The sequence below is a fragment of the Petromyzon marinus genome, chromosome 49, assembly GCF_048934315.1.
Source record: "Petromyzon marinus isolate PM22_M1 ecotype Great Lakes invasive population chromosome 49, UKy_Petmar_22M1.pri1.0, whole genome shotgun sequence".
NCBI lineage: Eukaryota > Metazoa > Chordata > Hyperoartia > Petromyzontiformes > Petromyzontidae > Petromyzon > Petromyzon marinus.
Window position 1 is genome coordinate 10,538,969 of NC_133715.1, and position 24,932 is coordinate 10,563,900.

The 24,932-nt window shown below is 45.6% G+C and overlaps 1 protein-coding gene across 5 annotated transcripts; it reads right to left on the reverse strand.

Annotated features, from left to right (window-relative positions):
• Nucleotides 1-113: 113 nt before the first annotated feature.
• Nucleotides 114-24,932, reverse strand: SON (SON DNA and RNA binding protein). 5 transcript variants are annotated; one of them, XM_076074684.1, is made up of 12 exons: nt 24,771-24,932; nt 24,209-24,318; nt 18,590-22,279; nt 17,087-17,457; nt 16,022-16,186; nt 13,711-13,902; nt 12,958-13,071; nt 12,535-12,651; nt 5,381-5,528; nt 4,833-4,901; nt 4,339-4,454; nt 114-3,076 (listed from the first exon to the last, which is right to left on the reverse strand). In XM_076074684.1, exons 1-12 carry the CDS (start codon nt 24,842-24,844, stop codon nt 2,948-2,950), a joined length of 5,295 nt encoding a protein of 1,764 aa, XP_075930799.1. In that variant the 5' UTR covers nt 24,845-24,932; the 3' UTR covers nt 114-2,947. The 5 variants fall into 5 exon arrangements, with proteins under 5 accessions (XP_075930799.1, XP_032828727.2, XP_032828726.2 ...); XM_032972836.2 differs by having other exon boundaries at nt 24,197-24,318; XM_032972835.2 differs by lacking the exons at nt 114-3,076; nt 4,339-4,454; nt 4,833-4,901 and adding an exon at nt 7,368-7,537 and having other exon boundaries at nt 5,384-5,528; nt 24,197-24,318.

A 24,932-nucleotide genomic window follows, 5' to 3' on the forward strand; every position in this document is an offset into this window, starting at 1 on the left:
CCACTGGGGAGACAAAGGCGGCCAGGTGTGGTGAATCCAAGTTCCGGGCGAAGCCGGGTAGTACAGATAGTACTGTATATTTAATACAATGAGTGCATGTTTGTATAACAGAGTTATAAGTTTGATTGTTTTTAATATTTACAGTTGTGTTCCATCAGTAAAAAGCAATACAAATAAATACACTTTCTGAAGCATAAGTTATATTTTTTACTTACGTCACAAACTGATCAGTCTAATAAGCTTATAAACATGAAAAGGTTTCCTCTATAACCCGTCACGATAAATTGTGCCCGTTTAAAAATGTTGTTCAGGGATATTTAAAAATAACATTTTATTTGGGTTCAGACCTGACGGGCCATCAGAAGGAACCAAACACTGAACATCCAACGCAATAATGGTAAATGGTCACATGATGTCCTTGCATTGAGCATCTGTTAGACACCAGCCACAGTGAACGTAAATTATCAAAAGGAAATGTTGATTTTTTTTTACAATCTGATCCTTTTACAGTCTGTGGTTAGCCTGGCACATCTTACGTCTCCAAAGCTGGATCTTTAAAACAAAACAAAAATCGATGTAATCGCGACAATAGTTACCCACGCCGTCGTGCTAAGGCACGAGGAGCATGCACTCAAGCGAATCGAATGTGGTGACACGGTCTGGCCTTGTTGCAGAGGTTTCACGGTTCGAGTCCAGCCGGCGGCCCTCATTCATACTGCCAGCGTGTTCAGCACAACAAGCGCGCCGTCTCCTTAACAGTGGACGTCACAAAAAGAGATCACGTGACGTGATTTGCACGAATCGGCCATTGCGTGCCGGCGCCACGATCCACATTTTAAATATTTCCCACAAACGACTCGATTTTAATTTACGGGGCAATTCCCCAAATCCCCCCCCCCCTACAAAAAGTCATGAAACTCGGCGAGACTTTTTTGTAGTAAACAAAAATATTTTTCCTTCGTGGCTTTACCGAAAGACCAAAGATGGTTGTCTGTCGGAGTTGCTGACAGCCCCATTCACGAGTTCCTCCAATTAGCACGGTTGGCTACGTACGGTGCGAACACAGTTCTACACACATTCTTACGTGTTCAGGAGTCATACGCCATTATTTGTGGCTTGTTTCTGGACTTATTACGTGGGTTCTTCATGTGACTGTGTAGTCCCATTCTGGATCCCGCAAAATCGAGAATGAGACTACGCGGTCACACGCGACTCGACAGCCACATGGGGCTACAGTCAGAACCGGTGAGCGACGAGTGGTTCAAGCGATTACGCCGCTTCTGCGATCCGCTCACTCTCAAAAAGCGTAATCATAAACATGACGTCAACATCAAAGCGGGTTCACACCCGAGCGATCGATCAGTTACACAACCAAATCCGCTCTTGAATTCGTGTCCACATCCGAGCAGAGTAGTTGCCAAACAACTCTACATCTAATCTAGATTTATACATCTTGGGCGCGTGGTGGCTAAAGTGCCCGGCAATGTCCTTTCCAGTATCGCTTCGCCGCCCGCACAGGTCAGGATTGTGACAGACAGTGGTGGTTTGCAATTGTGCAAGTTATGAAACACGCCGCTACCAAGTCGCTGAGCAAACCGATTTCACGAGTCCCGTCTTTGCTGCGAGCAAGCCGTTGCACAACTGTTTGCAAGTGGTTTCAGACATCTGTGTATAAAACAATGCACTTGCATGCAAACAAGTTGCTCAACTCATCGCTTCGGTGTGGACCCACCGAAAGACACGCGATTACAACGTCTTGTTTCCTGTGCTACAGGCAGCCACCGTTATTACTTGCAGTACAGATCAAGTGAAGTACAACCTCCCCCTCCCCCCTGGCTCATTTGCTGCCAGTATCAAGGCAGGGAGACGCAAGGCTGAGTGTGAGCAAGTGCAGGCACGAATACTGGGCATCCAATGCATACCACGGAGTGAAACAACGCGTGTTACAACTTGACGAAACATTGTCGCTCTGCGAATTAACAAACCGAGTCCAAGCAATCTACTTACTCAACAAGAGTGCCGTGTGGTGCTCGGGTCCATTGCTGGAACTGAGCCAGTGGTGAAAATTCCACATTTTTAAGGTGGAAGCCATTTTCTCCGTAGACTAACCATTGCATTGTAAACTTCCCACAACGTGGTTACCCATTACCTCAAACCCACTAAAAAAAATCGGCAGACTTGAGCCGACTGCCACGCTCCCCTTTACGAAGGCTTCGATGAATCACCCACAATGTGGTAATGATTTTAGTAAATACAAAAACACTGAACACAACAATATTAACACCATGGCGTTGTTTTTCTTTCCCCACCCCCCAAAAAACGAGGTTCACGTTCACAGTTTTCACCGTCATCATTCCCTGCTGCTAGAACGGGGGTCGGCAACCTGCGGCTCCGCATGCGACGGCTCTTCAAGGACTGCTTCGTGACGTCATTAAGGACCACCACCGCCTCGCATTCACGTGCACTGCGGCTCTTGAAATAGCCGACCCCTGCGCTAGAATAACAAAACCGAAACGAGGGCTGAAGTAAAATGGCATCGACGGCGTGAATGCAGGAGGCGTCGCGGGCCGCCCTCCCCGTGCGAGTGCGGGTGGCGGTGTGCGGGTGGGGTGCGGGTGGCGGTGTGCGGGTGGCGGTGTGCGGGTGGTGGTGTGCGGGTGGCGGTGTGCGGGTGGCGGTGTGCGGGTGGCGGTGTGCGGGTGGCGGTGTGCGGGTGGTGGTGTGCGGGTGGCGGTGTGCTGGTGGTGGTGTGCGGGTGGTGTTGTGCGGGTGGTGGTGTGCGGGTGGTGGTGTGCTGGTGGCGGTGTGCGGGTGGTGTTGTGCGGGTGGTGGTGTGCGGGTGGTGGTGTGCGGGTGGTGGTGTGCAGGTGGCGGTGTGCTGGTGGTGTGCGGGTGGCGGTGTGCGGGTGGTGGTGTGCGCGTCGTGGTGTGCGTGGCCGTGAAGCGTCTAGCTCCCAGGCTTGTTTCGCGGGACGAGCCCCATGGATTGCAGCACCACGGTGGCCGCCATCGCTTTGGCGTGCTTTTTGTTGGGGCTCGCCGTGGTGGGCTGGTACTCGCAGCCGTTCACGATCACCTGTCGGGGATACCCGCACGAACGCACTATTGTTGACGCAACAAGAACCAACAAACGTGCACGCAACGTAACAAAGCGTCTCAGGGCGCAGAATTGCATAACGTGTGAAGGATTGGAGGGATCAAGACGTATGTGGCGGTTTGGCTACGTAGGGTGCGAAAGAAGTTCAACATACATACAAAAGGAAGCAATTGAGCGAGCCCGAAAGCACGGCCGAAGAGGGAGGATTTGAGGAGAGAAATGGCTGCAGAGAGAAGACCGAGCGGAGTTGCTTGGTGAGGGAGTTCCTTAGTGAGGGAGCCTCGCGGCTAAGAGAGCAGCCACCGATGGCGGGGCAGTGGATCGCCTGGCCTCTGATTCTCATGCCTTCATAGTGCGGCATTTCTAATCTTTTACCTTTGAGCAGTCACAAAGTCCAAGTGTCGCTGTGGTCAACTGGAGCATTTGACTGCTATAAATTTCCACATAAGCCACTTCGCTGAGCTATCATTTGCAACCAGGTCGCTTCTGAGCCTTACCTGGTAAAGTAAAAACTATTTAATTTTATAGTTTTAACTGAGCATCTGACAGCACTCATTTCTGCCAGTGGCCCTGAGCCGGTGGTAAAACATTCTACATCTCTATTGGGGAGTAGCCAGTTGAGCCAGAGCACAACCAGCTATTCACATCCCACACAGTGGTGCCCGTTTAATCTAGCACTTTGAGATCATGAGCAGAGTCAACCCACGACTTGAATTTAAACTCACAAACATAAAATTACAACCCGATCACCCTTTGCCACCGGTAAATCCGAGACCGTGCCAGCGTGGGTCACGCATGGTATGGGTGGATTTCTACCGGAGCCAGAATCAAACCATGAAACACACAGGCCTGGCTTGGGCAAGGGCCAGGGCGAATAACTGTCGTCATACATGCGGCACGGCTCAGCCTCTGCAGTGGAAAAACGACTTAGCTCTCCGTGAGCTGCGCCAGTCTGGTTCAGCATGGCCCCAGTGTGGCTCAGTTATACAACCCCCTCAGATGCAGATGCCTGATGCAAAAATTGAAAATAAACTCTCCAGTGCGCGACTGTGGTCATCCAGAACAGACCGAACAACGACGCAATGCCCGATCCACAAATACATCACGGCGATGCACTCCGTATCTGGCTTGACCACCTAAATGTGAAATTGGAGTTGTTGCTCTGCATCTGCATCAGCCATACGAAAGAGAAAGATAGAAGGCCCTTGAAAATCAACACCGAACCAAGATGCAAGGCGCACCTTGAAAAGGAAGTTTTTGCGGTGGTCGGGACCACTGTCGTTTACGACGATAAAGTCAGGTGCCATCCACTTGCGCTTCGTGCAGATCTCCATGAGGGCCGACACTGGGTGCTTGCCTACACACACACGCAGCAGTGACGACGATGGATTGACATTGATAATAATATAATATTAAAGACAATAACATTATGTATAGACAATTGATATTAGGGTAAAAAAACATGATTATCTCAACAGGATGCAGCACCCGTGCCTGGTGGTAGCCACATCCTCACAATCATGCATACGTGACACGCTTGAAAATCCAAATGTAATGAAACAATATTCAAATAAGTAATTTTCAGTTATTATTAGTACTGTCTAAAAACTCACAGCCCTAATTAGGCATTTTTGCAGAAAAAAAACATTTGCTTGTTCAATCTCGCAGTCTGCACGTGGTATTCATTCTCTTTGCTTCTTGTGTCTTTGTGTGAAGTGTAATGGTAGGTGCAGACCAGACAAGTCTTTCATGATGGTCAGGGGCCCAGACTTCTTCTGAGCTTTCTCTCCATCCGCCAGCAAGCCTGAAACACAAACAACTAAATCACCAACCCAACCACTGATTGCACAGTGACTTTTCGTGATTCATTTACTCTCATTTTACACCGCTCTACCTCCGCATATGTATTGTTTGTCCAATTATTATTTTTATAAAGTGTTGTGCATGTAGCGGGCGATTTAAGCTGCAAAAACCCAAAGTGCTAAGAAGCTCTTCTTACAGAGGCATCTAGCCCAAGCTGCTCTGCCAACAGCAGATTCAAAAGTCTACACCGATGGCTTCATGAACTCACTCGACCTATACTGCTATCTCCCGACGGGACCTGCAGCTCAACACTCATTTTGGAGTTTCACGAGTCTAGGTGATCCACCAACCGTTGCCTCCAAGACACTGGGTCACAGGTATACGTCACCACTTGCTCTGCCTGCCTGCTTGATAACCCCCTCCCCTTTCCCAACCTCCAAGGGCCCTCCTCTTTGGCACCGGACGCGCTATTGTCCTTGCCTCGGCGGTCAGTCTTGAAGTCCATAATGATGGGCTCCACGGGGCCGCTGCTGTTCTTGCCCAGGCCCTTGCCCTCGCTCCAGCCCATCTTCCTCATCAGCTGAGCTCCGATGCCACCGTTCACCGGCGCCGCCCTCAGGAACTGATCCTGCAAGGTCGGGGAGGTGGAGCGCGCGCACGACGACGTGTCAAACGCCAGGGTCCGTGAAGGCGCGGCTGGGAAACGGGGCAAGGTGGGAGCAGGGGTCAATCCGTCCAGGGATCAATAACGACCGGGCCTGCTCGTGAGCGCACTACGGCCACGGGCCTGGGACTATGTTGCCCTCGGAGACGCAATCGCTCGACGTTTTAAAACGCCGCCGCTCTGCGGCGACGCGTCAACAGCGCCGCCCTCGTATGCGAGCGCGGCCCACGCTTACATTTGTTTCGCCGTCGACCGGCCACCCGCAAATTGGTAGCGGCCACTCTTCGGTTACTACGAGCGCCGCGTCGTGTCCTCCCGTGGCCATGCCCCCTCGCCGGGGGCCGCAATGTGCCGCTCGCGAGTCGTGCGCCGGGGGAGGCGGTGGATTGCCGCGCTGCGTCTGGACGCAGCCGCTCTGGGTGCAGCTGTCGAATCAAATCGGCCACCGACACCGCTCGCTTAAAAGGGAAGCACGTGTGGGGCGTTGTGCGTTGCGCGATACGCGACTAACGTTTTGGAGGTATCGTCACAGCGCGAACGGCATCGACACTTCCCCCGTGACACACACATGCTCGGGATTGAATGATGAATGCCACAAGACCCCACTGGTGTGCAGGGTGCTATAATTCCCGACGTCCGAGCGGTCCAGGTATTACAGAGAAATACTAATAGGGCACGAGATCACTTTCTTAATTTTGCTGTGCCATTTCCATTAGGTGTGTTTTAGTGAGGATATAAGGTTAATGCCCAAGTGTGTTTGTGTGCCACATTAACAAAAAAGTTTTGATGGAACTGCGATGTGTATCAAGCGCTATACGCTCGGGAATGTTTCCCAAATCGATGTGACCCACAAATTGGATTCTACGGCGATTAAAAACAGTGATAATCTGTATTCTTAGCTCTTTTGGTAAAGTCACGTTGAAGGGAGACAATAAAATAATAAAATATATATAAAACACCTGATGACGACCGTTTGTGTTATGGTCGAAACGTCGTAAGAATTTTTATTGTTTTATACATATTTTATTATTTTATTGTTTCCCTTCAACGTGACTTTACCGAAAGAGCTAAGAATATGAATTACTGCAGTCACGAAAGCTTTAAATCAAAATTTAGTGATAATCTGCTTGTAAAGGTGTGCAGCCAAGCGAGTGAATTCTCTCAATGTAGCAGGTTAGCTTCCTGTGACTAGTCACGTTTTCACATTAACAGCCACATTTAGCACATGTGCATGCAACTGACGAGTAATTTTAGTGTAAATTGCACATTGCAGGCAACTTGAATGCAATAAATACACGTACACATACATATCTGTGCACAGTCGTTGAGAATGGAGGATGAAGGGGTTAGAGGTTGGATGCACCTTTTTAACCAAATTGAGAGGAAAGAAGGTGTTGGGAAAAAAAAGGTCTATTTAAATGTACTCTGCTAAATAAACATTTGTAATTGTGGCAGTGGTGCAAGGATGACTTTAAATGGCATGACAAGGCACCCCGATTATTACTTTTATATGGTTTAATATTTTCACCCCCAAATAAATCATGTGGTCCTCGATAATACAACTCCACTCCAAAATGCTGCAGTGTTTTATCCTCTTAAGTTCACAGCACTGGCAGAACTTTCAATAGGTGCCTTGCAACTGTTTATATACAAGTAGCAATCATGGGATATTAAAGCACAACTGTGGCACTTCAGTTAAGTGTTGTGAAGGCGATTAAAATTAACAATGAATGCGACAAATTCTCAAATTGTGGACATGTCAAACGCTCAGGAAGGAATTATAACACCCTACGTAAAAAACACCTGTGCCGATTGGCTGCTCCTCTGCCTCCGCCAATGACATATAGGCAAAGGTGGCCAATCAGGAGTCTCGATACAAACCGCCACCTCCCGCTGGGCCGGGCTCCTTCCCTCTGGGCTCCTCCGACTGGCTGGTGCGTGTGAGGCAGGCTGTCTGTCTCACTACGGTGCGTCTGTTTGCGCATCAACGGCAAAGATCACGGACAGCCAAGGAGGCCCACGACACCCGCGGCCCACGGAGCAGCACCGCTCTCGCTGTTTGACTCCCAAGAGAACGAGGTCGGGGCGGCAGCAGCCCGCAATTAAATTAGCAATTAACAGTTATCGTGTCACTCTTCAACTGTGGATGAATACTGCATTAACAATACACAGTGTTACGCTGATCCAGATCGCCACACTTACGCTGAAACAAGAACCGCGGTGCGGCATCTTTCCTGTAACGTCTTCGAACATACCCATTGGCTGTTTTTTTTTAATGACAATGGACTCCTGATGAGTCCAAACAAGTGTAGGGTGGAGTTAACGAGGCTCGTTAAACGCCACCCCTGCCTCGTTCTCTCATCAACACGCTGCCGAGTGGTGCGGCTCCCTGGCCCGCTCTGCCACACTTGAACTCATCCAAACCCAGCAGCTTCACACAGCCAGCAGGACCCACGGACAAAAACTCCACGGCAAGATATTTTGGGCTTCTATTTCCACTCCACAAAACCAATCACGCGACTAGATTCTACGTCAAGAATGTACGGCTTGACCATGATGTGTAGAATGTAATACCCGCTGCAAATTACTCGTAGTCCATGGGCCCAGATGCAAATATTGTCCTTTTAAGGTACCACCTCAGATGATGGAAAACTTGAGTTGTACGAAACATCTCTAAATCACCATTAAATATGAATTCTGCAATAAACGTAGGTAAAGTATATTGGTAAATTATCACCTATGAATGTATGTATATAGAAGTTATTTCGCACTGTACGGAGCCAACCGTGCTAATCGGAGGTGTGGGGGAAGGACAATGAACTAAAGACAAAAATAAGTTGTAAAGAAATTAGTTTTCAATCTAGATTTAATAGTGCATAGCTCCAGTGGCTTCCGAACATCGGAAGGAAGAGCGTTCCAGGCAGCCGCAGAATCGCATCTGAAAGCGCGATACAATGGCCGTCTTTGTTCTTGGATAGCCAATATCCCACTTATGCAATGAACATGGACACACGGAAGAGAGAAAACAGGAAGACTCAGAACAAGACGGGAAGATGTATTCGACGCTTGGCACACTGGTATCTAAGAAGAGGCAGCAAATCATTGTGGGAGGTGGAGAGAACCCAGGTCGGAAGTGGTGATACAGCATCTGCCGCTTGTTGCAGAGGTTCGTGGTTCAAGGCCCACAGCCGCCATGGTTAATACCACAGGTGCATTAACCGTAAATACGTGCCCCGTCTATTTCGCAGTGGACATTACAAAATTCCATGACGTTATGTTAAAAAGAGCTGGCCAGGTGTGCTGTCGTAAGTGGTCCAAATTTGCCAAAATTTGTAACGTTGCCCATACCGTAAAACTACTGCGAGACTCCGTCTGTGAAACAGTGCCATTGTGATAACCCTGTGCTTTAAGAATGGTGCGAATACCAAATGTACTTGTGATTTGACAAAACATGCAGAAATGCATAATACTACCTGATGATTGAAGATATCTCGTAACCAAAATTTGATTAGCCATATACAGAAACTCGTATCCATACAAATTTTCCATAACCTGCAGTACCGAATTATAATCTGGACCATGGACTACGATGACTATGAAGGTACTTCGTTTTGCCTACTTGGCTGAATGTTCCCATCACCGGAGCTCCAAATGACAGTGGGTCGAGTAGTGGGCGACTGCCAGCATGAATGAACATTGCTGGGAAAGGTTGACTGCAAGAATTGACCAGGAGACATCAGGGCAAGTTACACAACACCTAGATCCCCATAGCTGCACTGGGCTGCAGTGTAAAATCACAGGTGGAATTCACTGGACTGGAGTAGATTAACCAGGCTGTAGAGCACTGCCCAATCCGGTGCATTCCATTCCTGTTTTACAAAGCAACTACACAATGATCAACTTTTTGTGTGTCATGTAAATCGCCCTTATGAGAACTCTTGCTTTATTTTAGCAGAATAGCGCGGAATTAATCAAGACGGAACTAATATCATCTATGTGACCTGTAGGTAGAACGGCATTACTGTACTTGCGTGTCTACTTCTTAAATGTTCTGGTGATTGAAATATACATATAGTGAATAATCATATTTAAATCAATGTAAGGCAAACGCTAGAGCATAATACACATTTTTACATTTACCATTTCATAATATAGATTGGGTTTTCCTTACGGCAATCGTAATGAGTTCTCATAAGTCCCTGGATCCACAGTAGAGGTTTGTGTGGGTGTTTGACAGGCCTTCCTGGTTGTCTGTCATCTTTGGTTCACGTAAATCCATACAGAGCAGGCGATGAATTAAAACTCAACTCTCGCGAGTACAAAAACGGCCGTGCTGTCAAATTGTGCTTGCTTTTCAACGTAAACGGTTTGCTGAAAGAAAACCATCAATTGGCAGATTTGTGTCCTGGTGACAACTTGATTTATCTGGCTGAGTTGGGTGGTGTAGGGTGCACAGCTCCGACATTACGACCACACGACCTCACCCAAAAACCAATTATAAATCAGCCATGCTGGACTTTGCGCAAGCCCTACTGCTGTGCAGAGCTAGTCATTGCCATTAAAGTGAGCCACTCAAAAACACCGACAGTCTGCGTCTGGCTAATATAACATGTTCAAATTCATCCGGTATGGCTCGTTGTTTATTAATATTATCTTTGGATTAATTCACCCCTTGCTCACACATCCATACACCTATACGTCTGCGTCACAGATCACGGGATGGCCGAGTCATTTATAATTAACTCAGCGTCATAGGCCCATGTAAATTGAGATACAGGTTTATATTTCAAAATTATCCTGTTATACAACAGGCGGTGCCGTTAACAACTCTAACAGACACCTCAGTGATAAAGGTCCTCCCACAAGAATTTAATATCTACATTGATGTGAAAACTGCACCCAATCCATCCAATTGTCATGCTGTTCACGAGCAACTCCTGCCCAAAAGAATTTGCCCCAAACATCCTTGAGAAGTATAAACAAATGTGTACTTGCAGTGCTTGCAAGTGCTCGTATCCATAACTGTACTGTATTTAGTTTTAATTGTTTCAACCCAATGTCTCTTGAGTTCCCACCTGGTTAAACAAATACACTTGATTTAATCGTGCTCATTATAGCATAACATCTCTGTGAATTTTCTTGTTATTTAAACGTTTCAAAGTAGCACTTGTTTTTATGTGTTTTTTTAAAGAAGCCTTCTAAAAATAACAAATAGAATGATACAATCTAAATGTTAAAACTAATTAAGCAATTTACATGGGTCTATGTTACGAGATCATTATCCAAACATTAATTCATTAGTACCATTCGTCATATTCGCTCATTGCTCACTTATCGAAAATCTTACTTTCATACTACTGCGGGATAGTTTTATATATAGATGTACGTATATACATACTGTATAAGCTGTCTATAGATAGTTCTACCCCTCTGAACACAATCACACATTATTGTGTTCTCTGATAAGTGCCCAAACTTTCCCATGAAAGCAACTGATATTTCACTTTGGAGACTTCCTCAGATCTTGACACCTAACAAATGTACCGCTCCTTAAAACTACATTAAGATGAGACTGCATGTATCCCGGTCTCTGGAGTTCTCACCTGGTTAAACAAAATCAACTTGAACATGTGCTCTTAGTCAATGGGCTAGACCAGACATTACACTCGCCAGAATCAACTGAGGAGGGCGAAATCATGCTGTGTTTATTTAAAACGTCGATAACCATCGCCGTTATTTTGCCGTGCAAACCATTGAAATAGTGAGCGCATATTAACAGGAAAAGAACCCTCTAAGTCCGCAGACTTACAGGTTTATGATCCACGCGTACAGTTTGCAATATAAATTTACAACTGTTATATTCAATGGAAATCTGTTTTGCTATGTATTCCTAAATATCCATATAAGCACAAACTGCGTTTATATGTATACTGATGTGTACAAAGCGTATAATAATAATATTAAAGCCTTTTTTTACAATCAACTGCTGGACAAAGGCATGACGTCTATTTACGGGGGTTTGTTAGACCGTACCGAACCACGCTGGTCAGTGCAGGTTGGTGGAGCCAGGCACTGGTGCTAGGAGTGGCCAGGAATAGAGCACCTGTCAATGGGATCAGGGCGCAGCGTGCTAACCACTGCACCATGGCTGCCGCCCTACAAAATTATTCACTTTTATCGGACAAATAAATTAATTGTAACTACTGAAGAATTTTCAGGTACAGTGGCATTTTGGCACCAATTTCTGCTCTGGCTGACAAATTATTTAATAGGCCGCACGTTTTGGAATCAAGGCCAACTGCAAAAGCTGCAAGCCAAACACCACATGGCAAAAAAAAAAATTCAAATTCAAGCATTATGATTTTCGGGGCATAATATGGTGTTGTGAATTCAATGAAATTTTCATAAACGTATTCGATCACTCATGTACTGTAATATACAATAACCAGTCAAGTGGCAATGAAGCTGATCAGAAGGTAATGTTTCAATCAGTAGGAAACAGTGTGCTTTATAATTAAAACAATTTCGCACACAAACTACATCAGTGGAATGACTAATATCAACGTCACCTGCTACTGGCAGACTAATGCCCAATTGCAGGGCGGTGCTCTGTTCACACAGGGACAGCTGCAATAGGGGGGTCCCCTAGACTAAAATAAACCAGCCTATGAGAGCGTTTAATTTCGTTAAAGGTGCCATAAACATGCCAGGAGTATTGTTATTAGACCATTTGCGGAAAAAGACGGTTTAATGGGAGCGGGTGGAACACTAATGCCCTAAAAAACGACACTTACTACTCATCTCCGCCCACTGCTTCTAGATCATTACCTTCCATTTACTCTGCTCCGACCATTAAGCCCAAGGGGCACCCACGCCTTGTACCTGACCCTGGCTCTCCACCTGTGCAAGGGCAGGAAACGCGTTACAGTGAAAGCAGCAAAACGGAGCGACTCTCGCCTGGGTCCAATACCTTCTTGAGCCAGGCCTGTTGCCCCGTGTTGGCGAGCTCCTGGGGAGACAGAATCTGAACCCCCGTGGACCCCGTGAAGGTGCCAGGCTCTGTGCTGGCCTGAGCCCAAGACTCAATCTGCAAAGACAGCAAAACATGCAACGGTGGGTTTACATCCACACACATATATATAAAAACACCTTTACATTTTTGTTCGATTTTATTTCTCAATGCACATATGTATTTTTTCTATTTAAAGTTTTCGTGACTGCAGGGATTCATATTCTTGGTTCTTTCGGTAAAGTCACGTAGAAGGGAAACAATAAAATAATAAAAATATATGCATGTTGAACGGTCGCATGTCACCGTTTTATACACTCGATCTGTATTGCGTTGGCATTGTACAGTGCGCGCGTGGCGATGGAGCGCTGTAAATGTGCTCACCTGTCTCTGTGAGCGGGCTATGAGCAGCATTGCCTCCATGTCAGTGGGGTTCTGTGCCAGCCTCTGCACGGCGACGGCACGTTTCGTGATGACAGCACCCAGGTCCACTATGTTCTGCGGGACGAGTGTTGAGAGCATGCACGCACGCACAAACCGGTCACATTGTCACGACCCACATCCAAGTAATGTCTGGACGCCTTTTGACCGACTAGGCCTTCTCCAGAAAATATTGAGGTTCAGAGTGATGGTCTTAAATAGACTGGGAAATGTAAGTGCAATTGAGATGACAATAATTAACCAGCAGCAGTCTGCAAAAGGTGGATGTTGCATAAACTTTGTATAGTTAATTTACAGCCCTTTTGTCAATCCACTGCTGCATGAGGGCCTCCCCACGTTGTACGAGTCATGGGGGTTGTTTGACCATACTTCATCACGCTAGCCAGAGGAGTTGTAATCCGTGGTCATAAATCGAACTCAGATTGCCGGGTTCACAGCGGGGTACAATAACCACTGCCACTATCGCTCCAATCGTGTTGTCAGATTAGGTGGAAATTACAATCTCACGAGACACCAATAAATCCCACTAAATGGCCTCTCTAAAGCTTCCTCTCGAAGAGGACCGACTGCCAAGAATGACGGGTGAGCATGTATAGCAGTTACAAGGCTGCACCTTTACCACCTTCATCGGACTCGGCCACATGGCACAGGGGAGGATGAACACACTGCGGGTTTCCCCGAACCGGACTGGCTTACCCCCACCACGGGCTTCGGGAAGACCTGGTTTTTGTCGTCCATCTCTTCGGTGCCGGACTTCTCCACGGGCACCCACTGCCCGTACACGCTCTCTTGCTCCTTTTGCCGGTGCTGGTTGCCGGACGACACGGGGAACTCCTTGGAGAGTGTCGCCTGTGGCGGCTTCAGCTGCAGCGGCTTCACCATTAGGTTCTGCCGTGGAATGAGACGGCATAGGATATCCACGTGCGATAGGTTAGACCGTGCTCTTAGTACATTCGTTCTCAACCTTTTTTGAAATAAAAAAACTACTTTTAGTTTTATTTTACCAGGTAAGGCCCAGAGCTGTACAGCTCTTTTTCAGAAGCGACCTGGCCACAATTGATAGCTCAACGAAGTGGCTTATCATATGGAAATGTATAGAAGACAAATACTCTAAAAACATGTTTCTAAATGCGGATAAAAAAACTGGAGGAGCCGGAGAAAAAAACACATAACCAAGGGGAGAACACGCAAACTCGAAATAAATAGGTGTCAGAGTTGGGATCGAATCCACGAGCTCCTGTATACCAGGCGAGGTAGTTAACATCTCGCCACCGTGGTACCCCAATGGAATGCCCCCCCCCCCAACCCCAAGTCCACTGGTCCCCGCATACACCCTCCCCTCTGCCAAGATTAATAAGGATGCAGTACACAACGAGGTCACCAGTCCACACCACAAGTTAACACAGTGTTAGAAAGGCATTTGTTTCACGTTGTGCTTTAGTGTGTTTCGTGTAACTTCATGCTGTGTATTATTTTCTCGTGCGATAACTGTTTTGTCGTAACAATGTGGTGCCAACATTCTCCGTGCACATTCAAAATGTCTTCTGCACGGGATCCATGTTGCAGCCTGTGCCCCCTCTCACAGGAATCCGTGCCTATCGGGGTTGGGGGGGAGGAGCCCATCCCACAGGTTGAGAACCACTGCCTTAGTCGGGATAAAACATTTTTAAATGCATTTCTAAATTTGTTACCATAAAATGAAGTCCGATTGTGCTACTGAAGTTAAGCTAAGATGTGAATGCGCCTTTGGATCCAAGAACCTGTGGTTAAACAATTGTGATACTGGTGTAGTACGTAAGCTGAAAACATTAAAAAAAAGTGAACACATCCGTCAAAAACGCTGCTTTAAAGAGGAACAATTATAGAACAGGTAACATTTCAGGGCAATGGCCCTCCTTCATAGAATAGAGATGAGTACCTCTTTAAGGCAGCGTTGTTAAATAATGTGTTGAATCTGAGTGGTGTTAGTTTTCGTCCAGGACTGCCATTCTTAGTCTCCCGAGCCACCAGGACCACATGTTGCATTAAAAAAATAAACTGAAAGCAGCTTTCTAGTAAAAGGACAGCTGCAGCGGCAAAATGACGAGTAATCGCCGAGGCAGGATAACGTGCACTTTGTTCTCATTGTGGGGTCAAATTTCACTCTGGTACAGCTGTTCATCACCATGAAACATAGCCATGCTACACTACAATACACTGACATTAATGAAGCATGAATTTCGGCCAGCTGTCCTTTTTAACAGTTGTACGTGACTGAACGTGCACTTATTTATTTACTCCCTCCCTCTATTTTTTCTGTACACGCGTGCAGTTAGGAACTGCACACACGCACGCACACACACACGCACGCACGTTGCCTCTGCCTGCGGGCATTACTCAACATGGTGGACAAATTGTGTCGTGTAAGTGAGACCTTTCATTAAGCAGTCTCTGAAAGTCCTGGGCAGCACCGCAGCAAGTCTGCAATGCCATGCATGTGCCAGGCATACATTAAAATGACCCATTACATTGCCAAACAAGTTCTTAACAGCAAACCTCGAACCATCTCTCTGCTAGGAAGAAGGGCCATTGTGTGAAACCGTTGCGTGTTATATAATTTTTCCTGTTGAGGGCAGTGTTATAGCCTAATGTGTTGATTTTTTGTTATTGGTGCCTGTGCACCACTGGCAACTCAGGATCATAATAAACCATGATGAGATTAAAAAAAATATATATTTTTGATCTGACCACCCAAATTAACAATAAAAACCAGGATTCACACGTTCGTTCTGCAAAACGCTCAGAAACAATGGTAAATGTTTTCTGTGTAGAGTTGTTATTATCATTATTTTCAGCTTGCAAGCGCCTTTCTATCTGGTGAGTTTTCCATAGTTTTCAGAAACTGTGAGAAATGGTTGCAACTACCAAAGCCGTAATTAACGGCAAACCAATAACCATCAATGACATAAATCAATGAAACAATTAAAAAAACATCATTTGCAGGCTCGGTCAGCTGAGCGCCACTCACATTTAAGCTGAAAGCGATGGGCTTGGGCTCGTTCAGTTTAAAGGGATGGTGTATGAACGGAGCCTTCTTCAATGCCTCCTCTACTCCTGCATTCTCGTCATGCGAACGCACGGGTTTGTTCACAGGCCCATCGTCATCCTTGCTCTCAGTTATCTGCTTGCAGAACTGACGGGACCAAGGAGCATAAACAAAACGTTCTTGCAGAGGAACATGTTCACAAACCAGACACGCAAAGAGAAACGTGGAACTCTTAAACTGCGTGGTGCCAATGCTGGCCATCAAATTTGGTTGCAAAATGAGTCTGGGCTCTAAGATAAAGCGATATTTTCAATCATTTATACACATTTTATTTTGTAACTTGAACAATAGAATAGTCGACGCAACTGAAAAACAGTTAAAGGTGCAGCCCGGCAATTACTTGCTTATGCCACTGCTGGTAAGAGGGGCTCTACTAGAGCACCCCTACAGCAGGTATTTGGCCCATGTGGCCAAAGGTCTTTGAAGGGGTGGGAGTAGCTTACAGCAGTGTTCTTCACTGCAAGGCCCGCGGGCCACTGGTGGCCACAAATGTAAAACAACCCCCCCATCATCGTGCTATTAAACCCAACGGTTTGAAATGTTTGGCGGCCCTCACACTTTTGTCTTATGGGCAAAAGTGGCCCCCTTCTGAAAATGAGTTAGGAAAACTGAACTACACTTTACCCCACTGAACGCAACCTGCCCTTCAATTATCTGTGGTGTTCCTATTTATCCTGCTGAGTGGACAGAGGTGGGAGGAATATCGGAAATTTTCCAATTATGAAACAATAAGAAGAGGTTTTACCCTTTCTGGCAATAAAACAGGTGTTAAGATGTTCAAACACCAAATAGAAACCTTTTGTAAGGAATCAAGTTCGCATTAACCACACGTGCTTGTGGTAAACATGCAAACCAACATGCTCTGTTAATATACGCAATGTCTTTGAAACGGATTGAATGTTCCCATTGTTTGAAGCACTGCGTCGGGAGATGGATCCGGTGACCTCCGGATCGCAAGTCCAGCGTGTTAACTACACGCTCAAGCACCTGTGTGAAATTGTTGATGGCGGTCATCTTGAAGCCCTTGGTGGAAGCCGCCACATCCGCCTTGATTTTGTCCACCCCGGCAACGTCCGGCTGCCGCGCTGTCACTGCCGGCGTCGTCGTCATTCCAGCTGCCCCTGGCACCGTTACCGAGGTTGTCGTGGTGACTGGAAACTGCGCAACGGAAGCTGTTGTCCCGGCGACGGCGCTCGCCGCGGTCGTTGCCGCCACCGCCGCCGCGGCCGCCTGCTGCCGCTGCAGGATGAGCGGGAAGAGTGCGGCAGCCGGGCCAATGGAGTTCATCACGTTCACGCTCACCTTGGGGTTCACCACCGACGCATTCGCCTTGGCGATCTCCAGCAGCTGAGCCTTGTCTACATGGTGGGGGACAAACAGGGGTTAATTTCTCAATGTTTTTCGGCATAACTGGTAGTAGACTGGAGTAGACACATATGTGACTATACTGGGTGACTAAATAGCAACTTGTAAGTCTATGTCCAGATTAGTAAGCCAGAAATTGGCTTTGTGTGTAATGAGTGCGACTCATTACACACAAAGTGCTTGCCACAAATGAATCACAATACCCTGCTTAACTCGTCAAGGAGCATAAATCACCAAGCAAACTCCGGTCATCCTTGCAGCAGCTTTTGGCTAACCATCAAACAAAGACGGTTACTGCATCGTGCACTTTCAGGTGCGCTTCTGCGGCCATCTGGAATGCTCTTCCTTCAAATATCAGGATGCCACTGGAGCTATGCACTTTTAATTCTAAATTAAATCTAGATTGAAAACCCATTTCTTTATAACTGCTTTTTGTGTTTCGTTTGTTGTCCTTCCCCTGCACCTCTGATTAGCACTGGTTGGCTACGTACAACATATGTACAATTATTTACTGTGGACTGTTTAGATCACATTTTTGGCGTTTCGCTCCTAGCAGGTCAATGGCCTGGTCTGTGTTCCCATAATTGCATGATGGGCCTTCTTTGAATTTCCACTTGCGGAGGTAGTGAGTGGATCTGCCGTGATACTTGCGGATTCGATTTAGGGTAGATCATTATTTTTGAGGGAGATTCATTCCCGGAGGTTCTTGAGTGGAATCTCACCTGCCTAGTCCCGTTTCTCTACCTTGCTCCCCATGCCTCATCAGCATGCGACGTCATCAGCCATGCCGCATGACGTCACACCATGGTTGAGGAAGTAAATGTAATTAACGATGAGCTATTTTAATGAATTTTGTCCAACCTTGTGATACATTTTCCCAGTCATCTTGAGAATTGTTCTCTAAAAGCAACACAACTTAATAATAACCCCTTATTACATAAGGCCACCTTTCTGGAGTTATCATAACTCCTTGCCTCAAACAGATGAAAAGATAGACAGAGTTAATGCTTTAACAATTTCAACATGAATTGGGAAATGTTAAAATAAACGTCCCAGTGCAATTATGGTATAAGGCGATGTGCTACAGGAGACTAATGTAACGCACACCACAAACCTGCACCTTACCTAACTCGGTCAGCTTCAGTGGAGATTTGTTATTTCTTCGTTTCCGGGAAGTTGAACGGGACCTCCGCCGCCTCTCGCGGGAGCCGCCTCGACCAGCGACATTTGGCGACCTGGAGCGGCACTTGTTTTTGTCTTTGTGTGAGAAAGGGCTCAACTTGGATCTGTCTTCGGATACATTCCCGGCAGGTTTCTTTCTATCGGCAGAGCGGGATCTCGACTTCTTGAAATCTGCACGCGAAGCCTTCTTTTCCCCGTCTCGCGAGCGTGGCGGTGACGATGGCTTCGACTGGGCATCGCGAGAGCGGGAACGAGACCTCTTTTTCCTCTCACGAGAGCGCGATCGTGATCGCTTCTTGCTTTCGTCATGAGAATGGGATGAGGACCTTTTGCTTCTGTTGTCATGAGGAGAGGCTACCTTTTTTCCTCTACCATCACGAGTTCTGGAGCAAGATTTTTTCTGTCTGTTATCACGTGAAGATGACTTAATCCTCCGGTCTTCGCGGGAGGAAGATTTTTTCCTTCTTTCTTCATGACGCGAGCGACAAGTCTCATTACGAACATAGGAGGATGATGTCTTCCTTTGGTCATCAGATGAATGAGACCGTGATCTCCTTCTCTTGTCATGGGAACGAGATCTTCTTCCATCAGACAAAGACCTCTTCCGTCTGTTGTCTTGAGAACGTGAACGAGACCTCTTCCTTCGATCATCCCGGGAACGTGACCGAGACCTCTTTTTTCTATCACCAAAAGAACGTGAGCGAGATTTCTTCCTCCTATTATCACGGGACCGTGAACGAGACCTCTTTAGTCTATCATCACAAGATCGTGAACGATATCTCCTCTTTCTTTTATCATCACGGGATTGTGAGCGGGACCTCCTCCGCCTCCTGTCACGGGAAAGTGAGCAAGATCTCCTCTTCTTTCTATCATCGTGAGACCGTGAGCGAGACTTTCTCTTCCTATCACCACGAGACCGCGAGCGAGATCTTTTACTTCTATCATCTGAATGTGAGCGTGATTTCCTCTTCCGATTACGAGATTGTGAGCGAGACTTATTATTTCTGTCATCATGGGAATGTGAGCGGGATCTCCTCCTACTTTCATCGCGTGAATTCGAACGAGACTGCTTTCTAGCATCTTCACGAGATTTTGTCATTCTATTTGGAGAAACCTTTTTCTCATTATTTGCTCGTGAATGGGGTTTCCTTTTAACCCCACACTCCGCACGTAATAGTTTCCTATTGCTACGTGAACGAGAACGGGTCCTTCTCCTGTCACTGTGAGAGGGAGAGCAAGATTTTTGTTTTTGGTTTGACGTGCTTGGTGATGAACTTACATCTCTCTCAGCTTGCCGTGGATAACTTTTTTGGTGCTCAGGAGAACGAGACCGTTTTTTTTCCACATCCATCTTCAATGTAGAAAGTACATCTTTCACTTGCTCTTCTGAAACAATTTCGTTTTCTTTAAGTTCAGAAGCATCCGTATTTGTCTCAGCAGTCACGTCTGTATTTGGAATTCGTTCACGTTCTGGACAGATGTCAGATCCTAAGAGCTTCTCCTTTGCGCCAATTGCTTCCTTCACTTTGGGCGTTTCAAGTTCATCAGTTAAAACGGTCTTAAGAAACGCATTTTTTGTGTGTTCAGCAATTGCTTCTTTTGTTTTGACATCTGGAGATGTAGATGTCACACTTTTACTATTTGAGGAATGTTCAACAGAATTACTTTTCTCTAAATGAACACTGTCTTTTGCTATTTTTGCCTCTGGCAATGTTGCAAGGATATCCTGAGTTGCACCTGCACCGCATAATGCTGACTCGGCATGCTCATCAAAGCACTGTGCTTGCTTCACGCTGATCGGAGAAAAAACGCTTCTGCTTTGCAGTGATTTGTCAGGTTCTGTGTCTGATTGTAACTGCAAAGAAACATCCAGAGATACTATTTTACTGCACTCATTATCAGCCTTGTTTGTGGAAGGCTCCAGTTCTGCAGAAGTATTTTGAACAGAACTAGACGAATCTTCCTTTGTAATATCATTCACTATTGCTACACTACTCAAAGGAATGTTGTTAATTTTAGACTCCTCTGCTACCATCACAATGGGCTCATCTACTGTTAAGCTGGGCAGAACTCCTCTCTCCTTCACATGAGATGCAACTTCTTCACCCAACCTTTTTTTGGAAGACGATCGAGATTGACTATGCCTTTTATCCAATTTCTCTTCATCCTCTGAAGATGACTTTCCTTTCGACTTCTTTCTATTTTTTTTACTTTTGTGACGATGTTTCTGTTTGTGCTTTTTGGACTTGGTATCTTTATGTTTTCTGGGTTCATTGTTGCCTTCATTGTCTGATGACAACTGCTGTCCATCACCTTCTCTCTGGGACATATCACTTTCTTCTTTGCCTGAAACACACACAGTGCTTCTTGTTTTTTTTACTTCCATTCTATTTGGAGAAGCCTCTCTCTCATCGTTTGCTCGTGAATGGTGTTTCCTTTTAACCCCACACTCCGCACGTAATAGTTTCCTATTGCTACGTGAACGAGAACGGGTCCTTCTCCTGTCACTGTGAGAGGGAGAGCAAGATTTTTGTTTATGGTTTGACGTGCTTGGTGATGAACTTACATCTCTCTCAGCTTGCCGTGGAGAACTTTTTCGGTGCTCAGGAGAACGAGACCGTTTTTTTTCCACATCCATCTTCAATGTAGAAAGTACATCTTTCACTTGCTCTTCTGAAACAATTTCGTTTTCTTGAAGTTCAGAAGCATCCGTATTTGTCTCAGCAGTCACGTCTGTATTTGGAATTCGTTCACGTTCTGGACAGATGTGAGATCCTAAGAACTTCTCCTTTGCACCAATTGCTTCCTTCACTTTGGGCGTTTCAAGTTCATCAGTTAAAACGGTCTTAAGAAACCCAATTTTTGTTTGTTCAGCAATTGCTTCTTTCGTTTTTACATCTGAAGATTTTGCTGTCACACTTTTACTATTTGAGGTATGTTCAACAGAATTACTTTTCTCTAAATGAACACTGTCTTTTGCTATTTTTGTCTCTGGTAATGTTGAAAGGATATCCTGAGTTGCACCTGCACCGAATAATGCTGACTCGGCATGCTTATCAAAGCACTGTGCTTGCTTCACACTGATCGGAGAAAAAACGCTTCTGCTTTGCAGTGATTTGTCAGGTTCTGTGTCTGATTGTAACTGCAAAGAAACATCCAGAGATACTATTTTACTGCACTCATTATCAGCCTTGCTTGTGGAAGGCTCCAGTTCTGCAGAAGTATTTTGAACAGAACTAGACGAATCTTCCTTTGTAATATCATTCACTATTGTTACACTCTTCAATGGAATGTTGTTAATTTTAGACTCCTCTGTTACAATCACAATGGGCTCATCTACTGATAAGCTGGGCAGAACCCCTCTCTCCTTCGCATGAGATGCAACTTCTTCACCCAAACTTATTTTGGAAGACGATCGAGATTGACTACGCCTTTTATCCAATTTCTCTTCATCCTCTGAGGATGACTTTCCATTCGACTTCTTTCTATTTTTTTTACTTTTATGACGATGTTTCTGTTTGTGCTTTTTGGACTTGCTCTTTTTATGTTTTTTTGGTGTATTGTTGCCTTCATTGTCTGATGACAACTGCTGTCCATCACCTTCTCTCTGGGACATGTCACTTTCTTCTTTGCCTGAAACACACAATAAAAAAAGACAAATCTTTTCCAACTCATCTCCAAAGCATGCAATGATGCTCTGTGAATTAGTGCCATGCACCTTAAACCGTTGCTTCATGTAATTTACAAATGTCTCAGAAAATAAGAAAATTCAACGTTTTTCATAAACTTTTAGAGGGTATATTCTTAGCTCTTTCGGTAAAGTCACGTTGAAGGGAAACAAAAAATAATAAAATATTAATAAAACAATAAAAATTCTCACGACGTTTCGACCATAACACAAACGGTCGTCATCAGGTGTGTCGGTTCGCATTAATTTATTTATTTTAAAACGGTGTACTTTTTTATTAAAAAACGTCAGCGCCACGCACAGCGATTTGGCAGTTTATTTAGAAGGACTAGTCCATCTATGTTCTGAAAAGAGGAGGGGGGAGACGAAAAATTAATGTATGCTGTCTGAAAGCCGCTATAAGCGTGAACAATCAATTAAGACCTGAAATGGTTTATCAAATCTTTCCAATGATTGCTAAGCCAGAATCCATCTTCTCGGTTGAAGTTGTCTCTGTGCTTGTATATGTGGATAGCCTCATGAACGAATCTCAAATGGTAGCCAGATGGCTTACAAAGAACCTCTGTCTTGTTCACACTTATAGTGGCTTTCAGACAGCATACATTAATTTTTCGTCTCCCCCCTCCTCTTTTCAGAACATAGATGGACTCGTCCTTCTAAATAAACTGCCAAATCGCTGCGCATGGCGCTGACATTTATTATAAATAAATACAAACACCGTTTAAAAATAAATAAATTAATGCGAACTGACACACCTGATGACGACCGTTTGTGTTATGGTCGAAACGTCGTGAGAATTTTTATTGTTTTATATATTTTATTATTTTATTGTTTCCCTTCAACGTGACTTTACCGAAAAAGCTAAGAATATGAATTACTGCAGTCACGAAAGCTTTAAATCAAAAATTTTAGAGGGTGCACAACAGATAGATAAATGAACGAGTATGTGTCCTTTACTCAATGCAATATCATACAAAGCAATGCATTGGACTGCATGTAGGTCATACTATTGGTTAAATACACCTGTAGTGGATAAATCAGAACCGGTACACACCTGAAAGAGGAACTAGAATTTGATCAACATGAATCATCAACAGTGTTATATAACGTTTACTTCACTGTAAATGTAACATGCGTGTGCATTGTTGAAATGCTCAATCGACTCATGCGCAGGCAGCATATAACAAGAAAAACATGTGAAAAGAGGCAAGGTGAGATACATTATTGGAACTACACTAAGAGAAAGAAAGAAAATATGGATCAAGGAGCCAAATTAAATCCGAAAACTATTTACTGTTACACATCGTATGTAATTGGTCTTTGGTAGAACACATGGCTATAAGGGATACCGAATGCAGATTAGTGGAGGAATGTTTATCGTGTTGGGAGAACTTCATCAGTGGATAGACAATGGCTGATGCGAATTATTAGGTTGTGGAAATGTGTAAACTAAACTTAATCTATTAACTTATTTTTATTTTACCAGGTAAGGCCCACTGAGATATATAGCTCTTTATCAGAAGCGACCCAGCCACAAATGATAGCTCAGCTCAGTAGTTTATTCCGTGGAAATTTAAAGCAGCCAAATACTCTCAAGGCATGTTTCTAAATGTGGAGGGGAAAACCGGAATAGAATCAACGCGACCACGGCAAGAGAGACCATACAAATTCCAAATACACAGGAGGTCAGGGTTGGGCTCGAAAGCACGACCTCCTTTATACCAAGTGAGGAAGTTAACATCTCCCCACCGTGGCGCCCCAACGTGTAAACGTGATATATGAAACGTGAGATGGAGCAAACTGGCTCTACATGTACATGACGCTGCCGATTGAGGAGGGGGTGACATGGATGTGTAACACACCGCTCAACTCGCCTGTCACAGTCGTCGGAGACGGGCGATTCACGCAACACTGAGCAACCGCGTTGTCGTCCACACGTGACACGGCAACGTCCTGCGCACCTTCATCAGCAGCCAAATGAGAACTGCAAAGAGAACACAATTACCTATCAAAATTACATTTCAAGCCATGAAATATATTACATTTGTAAAGTCTGCAACCATAAGCAGGATGACATAATTTAGTCAACACATTCAACGAGGAGACGGAGCAAAGAAATACGCTCGGGTGAGGGTGCTATGTGGTTTGTTAGATCGCAGGATCGTGCGAGATGGCACAACGGCTTGGGGAGGCTTCCATCCAGCAGTGGAATGATCATGCCTGATGCTGAAAGTCTACTGCAGCAAAACATTATAGACCGACTCCGCCACCCCCATGGTCACCCTGCAGGCTCCGCCGGTCATGGCTCGCCTCTTCCGGCAGGGTAGCCTAGGCGAGACGGACGCTTAGCAGCGGCCTAACCGAAGTCGGCTTCGACAACGATACAACTTTCGCGGTTAGCGCGGGAGATTCGTGCGGGCAAACAGCGCGGAGCACCTTTGGGACTTCTCTTCCCGAATGTCCTTCATCTTCTGCGCGGCGAACGAGCGGAAGATTCCGTCCACATCCATCGCTGCGCGCCGATCAATCAACTCCACGAGTCGACCGCGGTGCTGCTTGGATCCGGTTCCCAGGACCGGGTCCCCAAAGGATTCAAGA